This window comes from Podarcis erhardii (assembly GCF_964252035.2).
Source record: "Podarcis erhardii genome assembly, chromosome: Z".
NCBI classification, from domain to species: domain Eukaryota; kingdom Metazoa; phylum Chordata; class Lepidosauria; order Squamata; family Lacertidae; genus Podarcis; species Podarcis erhardii.
Window position 1 is genome coordinate 21,093,144 of NC_138504.1, and position 17,733 is coordinate 21,110,876.

A 17,733-nucleotide genomic window follows, 5' to 3' on the forward strand; every position below is an offset into this window, starting at 1 on the left:
AATGTCCTCTACCTGAAACCTTGGATGACCTCTGCAAGCCACCACAGATCAGGTGTGGGGAACCTTTGGCCCTCTTGATGTTGCTGAACTACAACTCTCACCAGTCCCATCAAGCACAGCCAATTGCCAGGGTTGATGAGAATTGCAGTTCAGTAACATCTGGACAGCCAAAGGTTTCCCATACCTGCCATACAGAGCTAGATGAACCAAAGGTCTGACTCAGCAGAAGGCAGCTTTCCATTGAGTAAGTTTCTTCAACTCCCTCTTGTATTGCACCATGAGTTTGCTTCCTCTTAAGCCTCTGTCCCACTCCTGAATTCCAGTTTCACTAGTATTCCTGAAGTTAATTCCACAATCAGAGTGTGGTCAGTTTGTTGTGGCTTTCAGTTCTTTTGCATGTATATGTTAGTAAAACCCTACAAGAAAGCAATCCTAATGCAAGCCTATATATAATTGCTTCACAATTCTTTTTGGTGTGGTGTTTTACTTCATGTGCAGCATGTACTCCTACCAAACTAATTTTGACAGAACTGTACATATATATGATGGCACAGATTGCTTTTTTGCAGGGTTTTACCGTGATGCACACATGAGGAACACATAGAGTGTGGGAAATTGTTCTATATAGGAGCCAGAAATTAAAAACAAAAACAAGCCAGATTACTGGAGGATTCCTAAAGCATTGGTTCTATTTTGGAAAGGAGACTAGACAGTTTGGAACTCCAAAATCCACAGGGAGTTTTGGATGTGGAGAATTTTGCAAGAATCCCAACACAGTTCTACTGTGAACCTAAGCAGATTTGACCAGCTAAACCTGCATGGGAGACGGGGAAAGGCAATTCTGACAATTTTGGTTTCCTTCAGTTTTGTGTTTTTCCATTCTTAAATTCAGTTCACCACATTTCCAGATTAGTTCATATTTTTCTTCAGCATATTAGTGTCCATTTTTCCAAGTAAGCACATATTTGTATGCATTTCCCCCAATGAACACATTTTTGCAAAGCAATCTTCCCTAATATATGCATGCTTTTCGGTATACTTGTTGGCTGGAGATCTACATTACAAGATTCAGAGACGGCTGTGTTTCGGTCCACATATTGTTTTGTAATGTGTGAATTAGGTAAGTTCGCCTTTAAATGTAAACATTTCTATTTTCTCATCCATCCTAGTGGGAGGCCCCATGCAGCCACATTTGCAGACCTTTCTAAACAAGAAGATATGCAGGGAAATAACAAACAGATAAATCCTCCAACATGGCTCGGCTCTCTCCTTTTCATTCTAGCAAATTCTCCCTGTCTGAGTCTCTGGCTATTTATAGCAGAATCCTTCCTAATATGAGCATCTTGCGCCTTTCTGCCCCTCAAGTAATTAAGAGTTCAGTTATAATAAATATCTGCAAATTGATGCTTGTCCAAGGGAAAGCTATTACTGAAGTTGCAACACCAATGGTGTTGAAATAGATGGCTTTTCATGCTTCCCAAAATGAAAGTCTCTAAGTTGATCCCTCTTAAACATTTCAGATCATTTGTATTCTCGAGGCTAATTCAGTGTAATGCAAAAATGGCAAGCTTGTTTCTAAAGGCTTTATCTGTACTGCAAACACTGGAATGGAACTCTGAGACAGAGACAGATTTAGGGCAACACAAGTGGTTCCCCCACACAGGGTGCAGAGGCCAAGGGGGTTTCTTTCTGTCTCCTTCCCAAAGCCTAGTGAGGCTCTGACAGAGTCCTCCAGCCTTCTTCCCAAAACCTAGTTAGTACTTGCCTAGCTTTGGGAAGGAGACAAGGGGTTCTAGGACTATGCCAGAGCCTGGTGCCTGCTTCCCAAAGCCTGGTGTCTCCCTTACCCAGCTTTGGGAAGGTGCCACATGGGCTAGCGGGCAGGGGTCATCATATTTTGGCCTCTTGCAGGGCACCATATTACCAAGGTGCGCCACTAATGAAGGGAGAGTATTAGGTGGAAGAAATGCCACATGCCACTATGTAAGGGTGGGGATTAGATTCAGTTCAGTCTAAAGGCAAATCTACATAATTCACACTTTCTAATACAAAGTCCAAACCAAAATACAAGCATCCCTTGAAATTCATACATTTTTGAATTTTGGAATGCAGTTCTCCAGCCATTCAATATATGCAAAAATGCACATTGCCTGGGTAAAGTGTGCATTAAAATGCAAATGTTAATGACATACAAAAATACACTAGTGAAAACTGCTGTGGAAAAATAGGGATATTAGGTAAAATTGCTTTGCAAATATGTAAATAATAGGCAGAACAGCATTGTTCACTTTATTACTGAAGTTGCAGAACAGCATTCAAACGTGTACATTAGAAGAAATTTGCACTAAAATGCTGATAAATTTTCACGAGGAATTAAAAGAAAAAAGAATTTGCAAAGTTGTTGAAATGTGGAGAAGTGAACAATCTTCTGGAGTTTTGTTTAAGAAATCCAAGATTACATGCACAAGCTTTGGCCTGAATGATCCTATTTCAAACTGCCCATAAGGTTGCTAAAAGTTTTCGTACAATCCTGCCAGGGTGTTTTCTCTCCCTTGTTTCTGGAACCGCTGATCTGACCCATCTGGAATCTGTCAGTTTCAATGCTCAGCCTCATTTTTTACAATCAGCACACAGCTGCCCTTCTGACTGGACAAAAGCCTGCTGAGGCAAAGGTTTACTGCATGTCACGAAACTGGAATAACATGAATCTTTTCTTTTTCTTTTCTTTTTGTGTGGGGAGCAGGATTTTTTTTCTCTCTCTCTCTGCAAACTTCAAAGTAAAGAAATGGGTATGCTTGGCTAACAGACTGCTGAAAGGCCTAATCATTTGGAAAATGAGAATGTATCCATGAACAGTTTCGAACACAGTGTTTTTCCCTACTCGGAGAGCACATCCATGCAGGAAGTGTAAGCCTCGAATAAAACAAAGAGATCATACAGGTAGACACAACAAAACACATGCTTCTGCAAAAAATATGGTGGAAACATTTTGTTCATTTTGTAATGCGTGTGTAGAAAACAACAGTGATCTTTTTTTGGATTCATAAAACCATCACTCAAATTGTCACATGCATGATGATTTGCATGTGGCATTCATGCACTTTAGCCCCCATCTAGGCAGAATAGGTCAGATGGTCCTGAGAGCCTCTAGCAAATAAATATGTGAATACTGAAGATATTAATATTGTGCATATGGAAGCAAATCGGATGAATAAAAATGGACTCTTCTTTGAAATAATTTTTTCCCAGTTCAGTCATATGCTTCACAAGTTTTACTGCAGAACTTAACTTCAAAACAACTTGAAACAAATAAAGTTACATTCAGATAGATGCATAATTTGTATACTTGTCCAGGTATAAGGCACTTTACAAAACATATTGCATCCGGAGCTAAAAATCAAAGCTCTGTCTCTTATCCATTCCAGCTTCCTGGAGAGAGATTAGTATTTCCATTCCCTTCAGTAGCTTGAGAACAAAGATCCATTCCACCCAAGATGGAAACCCACAGATTAGCATATGCATAGACTTGTAATACAATCCTTTTTGTGTGATTCTGAGCTCATCCCCTTGTGACTGAGGCACAGAGATACAGCCCCCCTTAATGATTAATGTTAGGCTCTCTCTTCAGCTCTTCTTTAGCTTCAATGGAAATTCCCATGCCGTGCTTCACAGTATACATATAGACACTTTGGAGTTATTTCCCATTTCAATGTACATTAAACAATTAATACTTAACAATTGACATATATGTTCCTCGCCTTCCAAGATCTTGCCTTTCTGAAATTACATGGATTTGTTTTTGAAGCAGGATCACAATGCATAGAAATTGGATACTGGTCCTCTGAGAATGCTTACGTCTCTTGTGGGTGTAAAGAACTGGAGTTTCCAATCCTAGACTCTAGTCCTGGAGCCCAGCAATTTTACTACCTACATGAGGAATGTGGGCCCCTCCAGTCCCCTCTATCTGGCCTTTGGGACTTTCCGCAGAGCACACCTCTCTCTGGGCCTGCTTTGCACCCTACTTGAGTGTTCTTGCCTTGCAAGAAAATGTCACTTGAACTCTGATCATGCTTCCTGCTTATCTGGATGTTATTCTGAGTGTGTGTAGAAACAGGCCTAGTGTAGAAAGGTAAAATCAACATTTGTGCCTTGCCTCTTCTGGCCTCACTTTCTGCTGGCACTGGGCCCTCAGAAGGTAGCCTAGAAAGGAATGTGGCCCTTTGGCTGAAAAGGACCCCCAGCCTACACCATGGCAGCCAGAGGAATGGAGAGCCTGATCTTTGTTGTGTTACAGCACCATCACTGCAGGTGCCTAGGTTTAGTGGTGCTGCATCTTCCAGGAGGGCGAAAGGTTCCCCATCTAAGTGCTAGGTCAAAGAATGGTTGCAGAAGACCAAGACATTGCCATGTGGTTAGCGGGGAGGCTTTTCAGAGTTCAGAACTGGAGCATCCTGGGATGGGCTCACAGCATCTGACCTGAACTTTGGATCATGTGGTGGAGACTGGACATTCTTAGGTCCCCCGACATCCACATATTACACTCGAGCAACAGAAGCTGCTTTGAAATCATGGATCAAGTTTGCAAAGCAGGTGGCTTCTGGCCTGTGGTTTGATTAAAGGGACACAATGCAGTCATGTGCATTCCCAGGCTGCCTGAGATTTCTCTTTCCTTTGCCTGCCTTTTTGGTGTTAACAGCAGTGGGAAGCAAAAGTGCTAGTTTGCTGCTAATTTGGCTACAGCCAGCATTCTTTAAGGGTCAGCAGCCTGAGGGGCTGGTGTAGGGGACCCAGCTGTGACTGAGAAACTTCTTTTGCCTCCTTTCTACTTCCTGCAGCTTTTGGACTGGAGGGCTGCTGAGCAGAAATAGCAATGACTCAGTACATTTCTGGTCAAACAGAGAGGATGAATGCATTTTGTTGGGTTTTTTCTCTGAAGGGTTTTTTTTTTTTTTAAAGCAGGATAGAGAGCTTGTCATATGATGACAATTAAAAATACTACTACTGAAGCTGCAGTCCTGTTCACTGTTACTTGGGAGTAAGTCTCACTGAACTCAATGACATTTACATCTGAGCAGAGATGGGGAACTCTTACATTTGTTTTGGTTTCTCTTGTTTCAGTTCTCCTCATTTCCACATCAGTTTGTGACTGATGTCCTTTTGAAAGCTCATCAGCATTTTAGTGCAAATTTCTCCTAAAATGCACATTTTCCATAATATACTTTTGCAAGCCAATTTTTCCTAATATAATGCAGTACACATTACTTGGCTGGAGAACTGCATGGCAGGATTTAGAGAAGGTCAAATTTCAGGAGATGGCTCTATTTAGGTTTGTGTATTATTTCAGAAAAGTGTGAATTAGGTAGGTTTGCCTTAAAATGTGAGCTGAATGCCTCTCCCATCTCTGCATTCATTGGATTGCTCCGTGGTTAGATGGTTTTATTGTAAACTGGAGCAGACATTATGTTTTCTGCAGTGATACCACTGGGAATGGCCTCCCTATGACAATGACCTATATCTCGGTCATGACATCTACATGTTCCTCCCATGAGGATCAGCACCATTCCCTTTGGCTAGTGTGAAGGGGAACATCAATCCAGCCAGCCAGTTCTTGTTGTCAGGGCCAACTCAATACATTCTTCTGCATGAGGCAGAACAGCAAATAGCAACAACACCTGCCCCCCTCCACCCCACCAGATGCACAGTGTACATGGCTGGCCAAGTTATTTAGCACCTGAGGCAGAAAGCGCCACAAATGCCTCTGCCTGGAAGCAAGGATACAAAAATAAATAAATACATTAAATAGCGAACAAATATGTGACCCCAAACCAGCTGCCTCAGACGTCCATTCATTCTGCTTAATAACAGAGCCAGCCAGGATTTGTGGGTAGAACATTGGGTTCTACATCTGAGCACTAGGACTGCAATCCACTTTCCTCACCTTGATGGGTCCATTTGTGATGACCTCCCTTCTGATGGTGCATCTCACAACATCAATGTGTGCTTTTCAACTATCACTCAAGAAGCATCTCTTTACCCACAGCTGTGGCTACAACTTACATCACTGTTCTGTGTTGTCTTTTTCTTAATTTTGTTCTTGCTTGGCTTCATGGTTTTACTGTATGATTTTAATGATCATTTGAACCTGTTTTGATTGTGATATATGTGATATATGTGATATCTATCTATCTATCTATCTATCTATCTATCTATCTATCTATCTATCTCCCTTGGGACCATTTGATGGGATATAAGTACAAATAATGAGTAAATAAATGCACAGAAAAGCTACAGTAATCAAGGGCAGGTTTCAATATCTGGTCAAATGAGGAATGATCTTAACAACAACTCTTGGGAGACATAGGCAAGTTGTGTGCTGGCTGAACGAGTTTCCCATTGCATGCTTATAACGAAATCTTAATAAAGCTCTGATTGCCATGCTAAAAATGAACAGCAAGTGCTTCTTGTTCATTTGAACAGCCACACAGTGGCAATCCACCAAACGCACACACGGGTCCTGTAAATAAATGTATTAAGCTGACAATAAGGACAAGCATTTACGTAATCACAGCGCCAGGATTTCTTCAGTTTACCCAATGTTAATTAGAGTGAAAAGGATTTTTTTTTTAATAATAAAAAAGTTGTTTCATTTAAACAACACAGCGGAGCCCCTCAAGACGTGTGCATAATCCAAGACAGAGATTGTTTTGTCTCTCTGCCTCTTCAACAAGGTAATTTACATTTCCTATTAAATAAATAAAATGAGATGAAGAGAAAGTTAGGAACAAATGTACTGGAGTCTTCTGATAACACTCAAGAGCAGGCAGTGCAAGTGTGGGGCACATGGCATGACGCTCACAAGGACTATCCTGGAAGCAGTCTCTGCGTAAGAAGAACCCTCCTGGATCAGGCCAATGGCCCATCTGGTCCAGCATCCTGTTCTTACAGTGGCCAACTTAGATGCTTGTCGGAAACCTGTAGGCTGGACATAAGCACCAACATGCGATTCCCAGTGACTAGTAGTCAGAAGTGGGTATTCTTATCAAAACTGTGCATGGACCCCCTGATCTGGGTCCTGATCTTGCACTTTGGGGTGGCCCTGATCCAGATTCGACACTGTATTGATCCAGAGGAACAGCCCTAATGGTTAAATGTGTGGTTGGCAGAGGGAAGGGAAAGGAGTAGCAGTAGGTGAACAGAGTTGTGTTGCTTACCTGATTTCTCAACGCAACATGCCCCGAGGCTGGATTACTGCAATGTGCTGTATGTGGGGCTGCCCTTGGGCCCACTTCAGAAGCTCCTGCTGGAGCAGAATGCAGAAGCCAGATTGCTGATGGAGGCATCTAGCCAACAACAACAGCAGCACTATTCTGCATTGGTCGCCCATCTACAACCAGGTTCATGACCCTTGTATTAATTTTAAAATCCCTGAACAATTTAGATCCAGGGTACCTCAGGGACTACCTGAATCCTTATATCCCAGCTTGATCACTGATATCATCTGTAAGAATGTAGCTGGAAATTCCCCAAGTTGGTGACAACAAAAAACTGAGCCTGCAGTGCCAATGGCCCAGTTTTATGGAATACTCTGCCAGTAGAGATTTAGTGGGCACTTTCTGTGCCAACTTTTAAATGCCTGCTGATAACTTTTCTATTCTGCCAGGCCTATGCAGGCATCTTTCTATAACAGCTGATTTCTGATTTTAACTTTTTTTAATTTGGTTTTTATTACATGGTTTTATGTGCAATTGTTGTAAACCGCTCTGATGTTACCGTGTTGGCCTGAATATAAGCCACACTTTCCCCCCAAATTCCGACCGTGAAAAGTTAAAGTGCGTCTTAAATTCGTGACCTTACAAAAATTGGCTTTTACACACCAACCATTTCAGTTTTAATTACAGGGCGGGGGCAGTGGCGGAAAGATGGGATCTCCTCTCAATCCTCCTTCCGTGCCTCTGCAGGTTCTTTTTGGACACGAGTTCCCACAACCTCACAAACCCGGATGCCTTCCTCCCTCTGTCTTCCTCATGGGCGGAGCAGGAGCCTGAAAGCCTGGCCAGGAATTCAAGAGGGAGGCTCCCAGCTTTTGGAAGCAGAATCACAGCTCTGCCCCCCGTCCTTTGCCCCATCTCTTTCCATGGAGCTGCGCAGAGGTGTGCCCTCCCTGACGTCGATGACTCCATTTATGCGGAATTTTAAGGGAGCGGCTTATATCCAGGTATTGTAGTCCCCCCACCCCAAATTTTAAAGGTGTGGCTTATTTGCAGATGCAGCTTATATTCAGGCCAATACGGTATATCTATATCTCTTTTTCTCTATCTCTCTGAGAGGCAGAGGCCCAGGCTTCCCAACATCACTGGTTACTGAGAGGAAGGATGGAGAGGTCACAGGAAGCTCTGCATGATGCAGGTACAGTGGCAGGAGTGCAGCTTGGCTCCATCACTGCACTGACACACCACAGAGTTCCCAGCTGCCCCTCCCCTCGCCTTCCCCGATAGTGATGTGTGGAGCTGCAAAGCCAGGTAAGCCACACCACCCTATCCATGCTACCCTGAGAGCGCCACTGTGCATGCATACATGAAATGAAGTCCCAGAGAGTTAAAGGGAGTTGCTTTCTAATTAGAATGCACACTTGCCTCTGCTTCTCACCCTCCCCTAATGCCCAACCACCCTGCCTTTTTACAGCTCCAGGTTGCTCCAGGTGTTCCAACCTGACTTCTGGTGATCTGGGGCCACCTCAAACCTGGAACTGCCTGAATTAGCCCAATTTGGGGCTGAGTTGAGGTTTTGACTGAAGTGGGTGCATAGCTCTAATTCTGTATATTTGTATTGGATTTGACGTTGTTCTTACATATGAAATTGTTTTATATGTGTTTTTATTATTGGAGATGCTTCATAGGACACAGGAATGCATGGAGGCATAGATTTCTGCCCTGCTGCATATTTGTTCATGCAGTGTTGTTTCCATTCCACTGCGGTTCTGACAAAAAGCTTACATTACTCATCTCGCTGTGTGCTGTGGTGAAATTTTATATAATCAAGTAAGTGTGGTTGTGGCACTCAGATTACTGCAAATAATTTACGGTGGGCTTCCAAAAGGTCTAAAATGCCATTTCCTGGAGGAGATGTTAACAGTTCATAGACAATATGAAAAGCTGCACTGGACACCTGAGGATGCGATGGAGGCAGAGAAATGGCCCTTCTTTGCCACCTCAACACCACAGAGTAGGCATGTTGTTTACTTGTGCTTCATGTTTTCCCACTTGTGCTCTCGTCATCATCCAGCTCCACAGTGGCAGAGAGGGAGCTCAGAGAGACAACCGTGTCAAAAGCCTGATGTACCCTGCTCTTCCCCAGGATGGCAAGGGTTTCAGCAGGGCCACCTGCTCTTTCTACTGGAAACTCCCCATGTGCATTCAGAAATCCATTGGATTCCATTAGTGTCTGGGTGTGGACCATCTTAAATTTGTCCACCAGATTACTGAATAAATAAGGGACCAGGTTTATATGTGAACTCTTTGGAACTTTTGTCCATATATGTATTGCTGTGAGTTTGTGGGTGCCAGAGTTTTAATCCCTGGCTCCGGCGAGTGTTAAAAGCTAATCAAGCCAAGCTAGCCTCTTGGCTGATGGGTGCCATTAAGAGGGGCTCATGTGAGATAGCAAATGGCTGGGGGTTCCCTCCCTCAACAGATAAAGCCTGAGTTTAGAAAGGCACGGGTGTGATGTGACCTAGATGCAAAAGCTGCAGGCTTGAAAGGCAGAGAGGCAGAGCAATGGCGGATTTCTGTTTGAATCCAAAGCTATGGGAGAAAGAAGACCCTTTTGGGTCTTGTGGTGAATCCTGTAAGCAAACCATGTATCATGAAGATATATGTGCCTCATTTTCAAAAGGAAACAGAAACCCTGGGTAAGCGCCTGGAACCCCTGGAATCTTGAAGTGCTTGAAGATTGGGGTGGTGTGAAACAATATGAATTATTATTATTATTATTATTATTATTATTATTATTATTATTATCTTTGCTAATTTAAAAACTGCCATGTTTCTCTTTAATTGGGGGGGGGGTTGTTATTGGGTTGTGGTTTTTTATGTATTTTGTGTTTTCATATTGTGCTCTTATGTTGTAAACTGCCCTGAGACCTGTGGGTATAGGGTGGTATACCACTACTACTACTACTAATATCCCAAAGCTGCCTGGAGATACCAGGGGCCAAAACTGAGACCTTCTGCATGAAAAGGGAATACCACTAAGCTACAGTTCTTCCTCAATCTTGAAAAGTTGTTTTGTGACATGTTTGCTAGTTCTACTAAATCAGAGGTGGGAAACCTGTGGCCCTCAAGATGTTGCTGGACTCCAACTCTCATCAGCCCCATCCAGCATGGTCAATCATCAGGGATTATAGGAGTTGTAATGCAACGACCTCTGGAAGCCCTTTGTAATAAAAGGGATTACCCAACGATGGATTTTGGAATTATTCTTAGGGCACATACACAACATAGTTTCAATACACATTTAAAGCATATGAATTATCCCAAAGAATCCTGGGAACTGAGGTTTGCTAAGAGTGCTGGGAATTGTAGCTGTGGGAGGAAAACTACAGTTCCCAGGATGGTGGAGGGAGTCACATGCTTTAAATGTGCATTGAATTTTCTTTAAATGTATGGTGTGGATCTGCTAATATATATTTCTTGCCACTTTCACATTGCACACCATCCATTATTTTGGACATAAAACTTCAGAGGCGTTTCCTTTTATTTTTCTGGAAGATTACTTGGGGGTTTATTTTAATGTTATATTTGTGCTTAGAAGCTCGCCTATTCCCTTACAGAACTAACATTCTGCTAAGAATATCTGACAAGAGTTGTAACGATGAAACGTGGCCTGATAAAACGATCCCTCTCTGCCTATACTTGGGGTTTTCAACTTTTGACATTGAACGCAAGAAGTAACATAATGCCCAGAGTGTTCAATACCAAATGTTTTTCTTTCTGCCTTAATGGGCCTATGATTGACTACGCCACCCGTTCAAAAGAAGAGGCAAGGCAAAGCTCTCTGAAGGGCAGGCAAACAGCTGAAATGTATCGACCCCCAATTTCATTGTACACATTTTGTAAAGGCAGAACGTGGGCTGCAGATGAAATCACTTGCAGGGGTACAGGGGGGAAGAAACATGCCCCCCCCAGCTCTTGTTGGATGCAGATGTGGGTAAATGCTTCACCTCTGTTGAATTTGTTGAGACTTAGCCTCCTTGGGCACATTCAGGATGACGAGGGTACTTTTACAACAGATATAAAACAGGAATTTAGAGCACCTGAGAATGAAATAACATAGAACCTATGAAGAGCAGTACTGGATCTGACCATAGGTTCATCTAGGCCAGAATCTTGCTGAACTCCTTTTGGAAAGCCCACCTGCTGGTTGAAGGAAGTAGCCTTCTTCCTACAATTGCTCCCAGGTACTGGTATTCAAAGGCACGGTGCAACTGAGTGGAGGTTGCACACAGCAGGTGTGGGAAATCTTCTTCTGGCTGCAGCACGCTTGTGGAAAGCTGTGGAGGGCTGCATTGTATCAGCAGGTGGGACGAGATGCACACACAATAGCATGCTCTTTACCCACACAGGCACAATGTTATTCTCATGGAAATAGAGACATGTACTTGTTTCTTTGCAATTCCACTCTACACAAGTTCCACATTGTTGTTGTTGTTATTTTAAAAGCCTTCCAAAATCATTTCGCTATTCTAAATGTGCATAGACAAAAGGAACTCAATGCTCCAAGAAGAATGCAAATAATGTTAATCCACAGCTGAACAGCAAGCCCCGCCTTGCAGTTTAAAGACCCAAATGCCAAATGCAACTGCATCCCAAAAATTACGCACACACAATTGCAACATGTATGGGGAACGTTCTGCAAGGAAACGAGTTGACCTCCACCAGGACATTTTACCCTCCGCTTTGAACTTCTTCTACCAGTTCCTCTTGCAGAAACAGATGCCATTAGACACTTTGCATAGCATCAAAACCCTTCTCCCTCTCAGCTGCTCTCTGCTGAAAAGAGGGAACAGACGCCATTTCAAATTCAGCTGCAGGCAGCACCTGTGCTAAGCATTCCCCATTCCTGCTGCAGAGGTGTGTGTCAGTGTGTAGCTTGGCCAGGATGCCTTTATGGGCTCTCATCCCTAGGTAAACCCACCTCTTAACCACTGTCATTTCAGTCCATTTGCTTCCCTTCTCCTGCTGGACCAAATCTGTGCCTCGACCCAGAAGCATAAGGCAAGCCAGTGTGGCATAGTGGTTAGAGGGTTGGGCTAGGACCTGGGAGACCAGGGTTCAAACCCCGCACTTGATCATAAAGCTCACTGGATGATCACCAACTCCCAGTTTAACTTACTTCACAGGGTTGTTGTGAGGCTTAAACGGGGAGGGGGAGAACCACGTAAGCCACTTTGAGCTCTTTGGAGAGAAAAGGTGGGATATATATAGAATAAGAAATAAATGAAATCAGTGAAGACACATACACCTTCTGTGTATACACCAAGCTGTGGGCCTTGGCAGTTGCCCATAAATGCTGGATACCCCTGAACTTGCTAACTCTACACTTCTCTATAAAAGCCCCTTGACCTGTTACATTCACATTAAGTTACAGGTTATTAGGTAGACATCCATGGGCCAAATATCAGCTCCATTATGTATACTTTGATGACATGAGTCAATCTTAACATAAGAACATAAGGATGTAAGAAGAGCCTGCTGGATCAGGCCAATGGCCCATCCAGTCCAGCATCTTATTTTCACAGTGCCAGACTGGATGCTTGCAAGCAGAATTTGAGCATAGGAGACCTCTTCCTTCTTTAGTCTTTAGCTCTCTCCCCACCACTTCTGGTATCTATGGACTTACTTTACACGGCTTTTGTAATGTTTATTAAGATTATATACATAAAGTACTTCAAAGAGATGCACAAAATGAATACTAAGCATCGCCCTTTAACAATGAAGCTTTTTTTCGTTTCCATGTCATGTATGAGATTTTGCCCCTTCTCTCCCTCAATTAAAAGATTCTGGATACTAGCCCAGGATTAGTGCCAAAATAATACTGGAGCACAGGCTTTCTTGTCTCTCAAGAGCAGTAAAAAATAAATAACCTCCAATCCAAATTTTATTAAAAAAAGACTTATGGGAAGTGGCCAGGCTCCCATAAGAACATAAGAAAACCATTACTGGTTCAGACCAATGGCACATTCTGTGCTCCCAGTGGCTCACCAGGATCCTAAGTGCTTGTGATTCCCAGCAACCAGTATTCAGAGATAGACTGCTTCTGATGCTGGAGGCAGTACACAACCATTATGACTAGTAGCTGTTGATAGCCTTAACCTCCCTGAATATGTCAAACTCTGCTTTAAAGCCTAACAGTCCAGTGGCCACCACAGCAACTCAAGGGAAACAGCCCCTAGGTCTGTTTGTGAAATACTTTTAAAACCTTAAATGCATTTGCATCATGACCAGTTGCAGATCTTGTTAAAAGCAAGCAAAAATAGTCAGAAAGAGGTGGGTGGAGGGGAGGAAGCAAATGGTTCATCACTGGACGTTAAAACAAGGAAAGAAAAAATTGTTCAAACGAGTAGCTGGCACATCCCGTGTTGTAAACATCTTTGAAAACATGAAGGGACGCATCCAACTAAGTTACACTCAGGGCAAACCCACTGAAACTAATGGAGCTATGTAAGTCATGTCCATTATTTTCAATGAGACTATTTTGCATAGACTAGCATTTGATAAAACCGTATTTTTTATTTTAAAAAATGTCAGGTGTGATGCAAAGATCAGAATAAATGAATATTTGCTCCATGTTAAAAATCCATTATATATTTGTTTTAAAATTAAATTACCAAAAAAAGTGAAGATGACTAAAAATGGTCAATCTCCAGCGTCCATCTCTTTCTCATGTAATCTTTAATGGCCCACTTCAGAGAGGTTTTTTTAATGCTGTTCATTATTGGCTACATGCTATTTGACAAACTATGCAGGGCTACCTTTTACAGAGTGCAAAGTTTGCAAGGAACTGAAAATCACAAGCACATTTTTGAAGCTCAGTTAGGGCAGCAACTCTCTAATTACAATTTGATTAGTAAGAAGGCAAAGAATAGTTACCTTTCAGAATCACCACCGACTGCCTCTCCTGCTCTCTGCAGAAAGGAAGAGGAGAAAAGAAGAAGAAGAGAGTGACGTTTAGCATTTCGGGTTAACTGAGAAGAATGAAAGAGTTCCCGAATATGATCAAAGTTACATTATCTCCAAGAAAACAAGGAAGCAGAACAAACCCCAAACCACCACCACGGCTGTTCTAACAGGAAGGAAGCTGAAAAGTTGCACCCACTCTGAACAATGATTTTACACGAAAAATGAAATACTGACCGCATAATGTAGAATAACCAGAGATGTAATGGAAATGCTTTGGGGACCGTTTCATTTTCGTTTTTAATCTGGTATAGATAATTTTCAATAAATTCAGCAAAAGGTCGATCTGTACACTGGCTCTCTTACAATTTTTAGTAGATACACATACTAGGTTTGTGTGTGTGTACACACACACACACACACACACACACACACACACACAATGGCAGATTATACCTCCAGGGGTTGGGGAGCATTTCTTGTCAGGGAAATGGTACTATGGAGAAGGATTAACCTTCCCAGTATCACAATTTTGGTCTAAAAGAGATTCTTAATCTCAGTGTTGATCCTCGTGGTCCCTTCCAACTCTATGACTATGAATCTGGCCCTCTTCTTCCCACAGTCCCTCCTATTATTATTATTAATTACACACACACACATTTTGTCTAGTTTGGCCCTAAAACTGGCTTTTGTTTGCCACCTGGTTGTCTGTCTGTGATCTTGTCCAGACACTACCTGAGATGCTTTTGGCATCACGGAATGCTCAGGATCATTCTCATTGCTATAGGGAAGGGACTACCGTAATTAGGAGAAGGCTTAAAAACTGAGTAGTGGACATTCAAAGAACCCTAGATGTGGATGTGTGTCGCCATCAACTCAAGGAATTCACCCAACCATGTGGCCTCTATGAACAATGCAATGTGAATGTGAATGTGCACTCAGGTGCAAGTTTGCATCTGTATCGGACATATGTCATTGCTTCCATGGACCAGTCTCCCTTGCTAGAGGAAGTTAGTTAGAGTAGCCAACTTTGGAACAGGTAAGCAGAGGAAACTGTGTCGGTAAGAGTCTTCTGGGAGGAAAACAATTTGTAAAACATTTTAGGTGTCCACAGACAATGTAAAAAGTGTGGGGTGTTTGTTTTTCAAATTAGGAAAATGTTTTCCCCTGTCCCTTTCAAAGTTAAGCATGCAGGAAATGATGTAGATTTTGAAGCCAGTCAAACAGCTTGAAAGCCCAGGCAGACATGCTCTAAAAATTGTCATACCATTTGTCTATTTGCAAACACTGGGGAAATGTGTGAACCATTTTAAAACTGCACCCTGGGACTTTTGCAAGTCAGCCGTTAGCAGTCACAACAGTGAATGGTAAGGCGCTTTGTCCCCCCGCCCCAAGATATGTATTCAATATCGCAAGATTCTCGTGTGTAATAGCTGTTGCAGTTAGTTAATGTTGAGTGGGGCATATGGCTGAGAAGCATTGTGCACAATCCTGGAAATATTTCTGGAATTATGCAAGGGACCTTCTGATGTCTTCCCTGCAGTAATACAGTGGAGGGGGAGCTCAGCTCTGGGTTGCCATCTGCTGGAGCACCAGATAGCTTATGGACCCTTCTTGCTCTGGCAAGTGAACAAAGTGCTAATTGAGGCTTTCAATTTTGCAATGAGAAAAACCAGTGCACAGTAAGGCAGAGAAGGAGGGAAATAATCAAGCAGAGGGTCAATACATCTTTCCTTCCCCCACCCCATGGAGTTCCCCCTTCATATTTGCAGTTTAAACAGTGACTTTTTCACAAGATTGCTGGCATTCCCACCTAAAAGCTAAAAGCTGCATTTCTGCTGGCTGAGTATCTTTTGTTAAAAGCTCAGTGTGTTTTACAAGTCAAACCTCTGTAACCAGGAAATGATGCATATAATCGAAGTTATGCAGATTCTAAGAAACTTGAGTATTGTTCTATGCACCACTGCTTTTTGATGTGTACACGTGTGTGTGTATATAAAATAATAATGGATCAGTACAGGTGTCTGTTTTTTGGACTCTCCTTGGGTTTTGTGCTGCAGGACTGCCAAGGCCCCTGACGCTCAAAATGTGCTACCACACCACTAGCAAGTAGAAGTTTAGTGCCCCTGTAGCATGAGACAAATGGTTAACCACTTTGAGCTTGCTGAGGAAAGGCAGGGTTTCAAATATTCATGTGGGTTCCGTTTAAGAGCGGCAAGCAAAACAGATTGTAAGCAAGCTTCCCCCCGCCACAAAGTATATTAGATATGTTTATTGCCTGAATGTAAAATCGTGTAAACATCAACATCACATTCCCTTTTTTATTTCTTGCCGCTCGGCAGTCAGCAACAGAGCACATGCTCAGAATGCAGAAAGTCAGGGGCAGACTTTGGTAATATGGCACCCTGAGCGAGGACAAAATTTGGCTCCCTTTCTAAATATTTCTCATTTTCACGGTAATTCCTTTTGGTACAGTTGCTTTTTAATGGATGTTCTCAGTAGGTGCACACAAACACACATCCACACACACCCCTCTCCAGATACAATGACATACAATTTGTACTGCAAAAAATACAAAAGCATAAATAAACTGCAATGAATTAAAAGCTCTCTGAATATTAACATTCAGGAATGCTTTTATATCTAAAGATAATTATTATTTTAAAAGTTTACTTAACTCACAATTCAACCACACATCAGTTGCTCCATTTGCCATTTCAATAGCACCATTCACGAAACGTTTACATAGCCATTACTCACAGCCATGCTAGAAATAGAATATGCCACTGGACTTGCCACAAATGTTCTCCAGTTTTCCTTATTTATAGGTTTATCCAAAGATTTATGAATTTATAAAAAAGGGTGATCACAGCTACACTCAATAAATACAAAACTGGGATCTGAATCCTTTGGGGATTGAGAATATTTAGAATATATATATATATACACACACACAATTTTTTAAAGGCTAGATTTAACCTTGTTTTAAACATTTCATTAATTGTATTTCTTTCCATTTCCCTATTCTTCCTTGCTCTTCTACACAATCACCAACTCTTAGGCTTGATCATGTGGAAGTACCAAGCCCCCATTTCACAACAGGTTGGGTGGTGACCCACTGGATATCATGGGTTGTGAAGACCACAATTTCAATTCCACTACCTTTTTTTCTTTTTGAAAACTTGAAATGATTCCTGCTGCTGAACAAAAGAGTCTGCAGAGACTCCTCACTGGGACACTCCAAGAAGTGAAACTAAAGAGATAAAAGATGATTGCACCACAAATGTCTGCCCTGCTCAAACAAGCTCTTCTTAAAAATAGCTTGTATCATAGGGGTTAACCAAAGTCTGTCTTTCTTTTTGGTAGCACAACAGCTCTGGGCAAGAAGCTTGTCTTGTTCTGAGCCAACACACACTCGTTCAAATTGTTATTCAATTTTTAGTTCAGGGTGGGATCAGTTTGCAGGTACAATGGGTTAATGCTAGGCACCAGAGATTCAGTAACTTTAATAACTTCAATGGCTGTGCTGTGCTCCATGGAGACTGGATCCGCCACCTTC

At 42.3% G+C, this 17,733-nt stretch overlaps 1 protein-coding gene across 3 annotated transcripts in view; it reads right to left on the reverse strand.

Annotated features, from left to right (window-relative positions):
- LOC309333926 (connector enhancer of kinase suppressor of ras 2-like) overlaps positions 1 to 17,733 on the reverse strand; it is a 322,761-nt gene that overhangs the window by 52,638 nt on the left and 252,390 nt on the right. For all 3 annotated transcript variants that reach the window (XM_081847924.1, XM_081847923.1, XM_081847922.1), the window contains exon 14: positions 14,148 to 14,182. In XM_081847924.1, the coding sequence (XP_081704050.1) occupies positions 14,148 to 14,182 (35 nt within the window). The remainder of the gene's footprint in view (positions 1 to 14,147; positions 14,183 to 17,733) is intronic.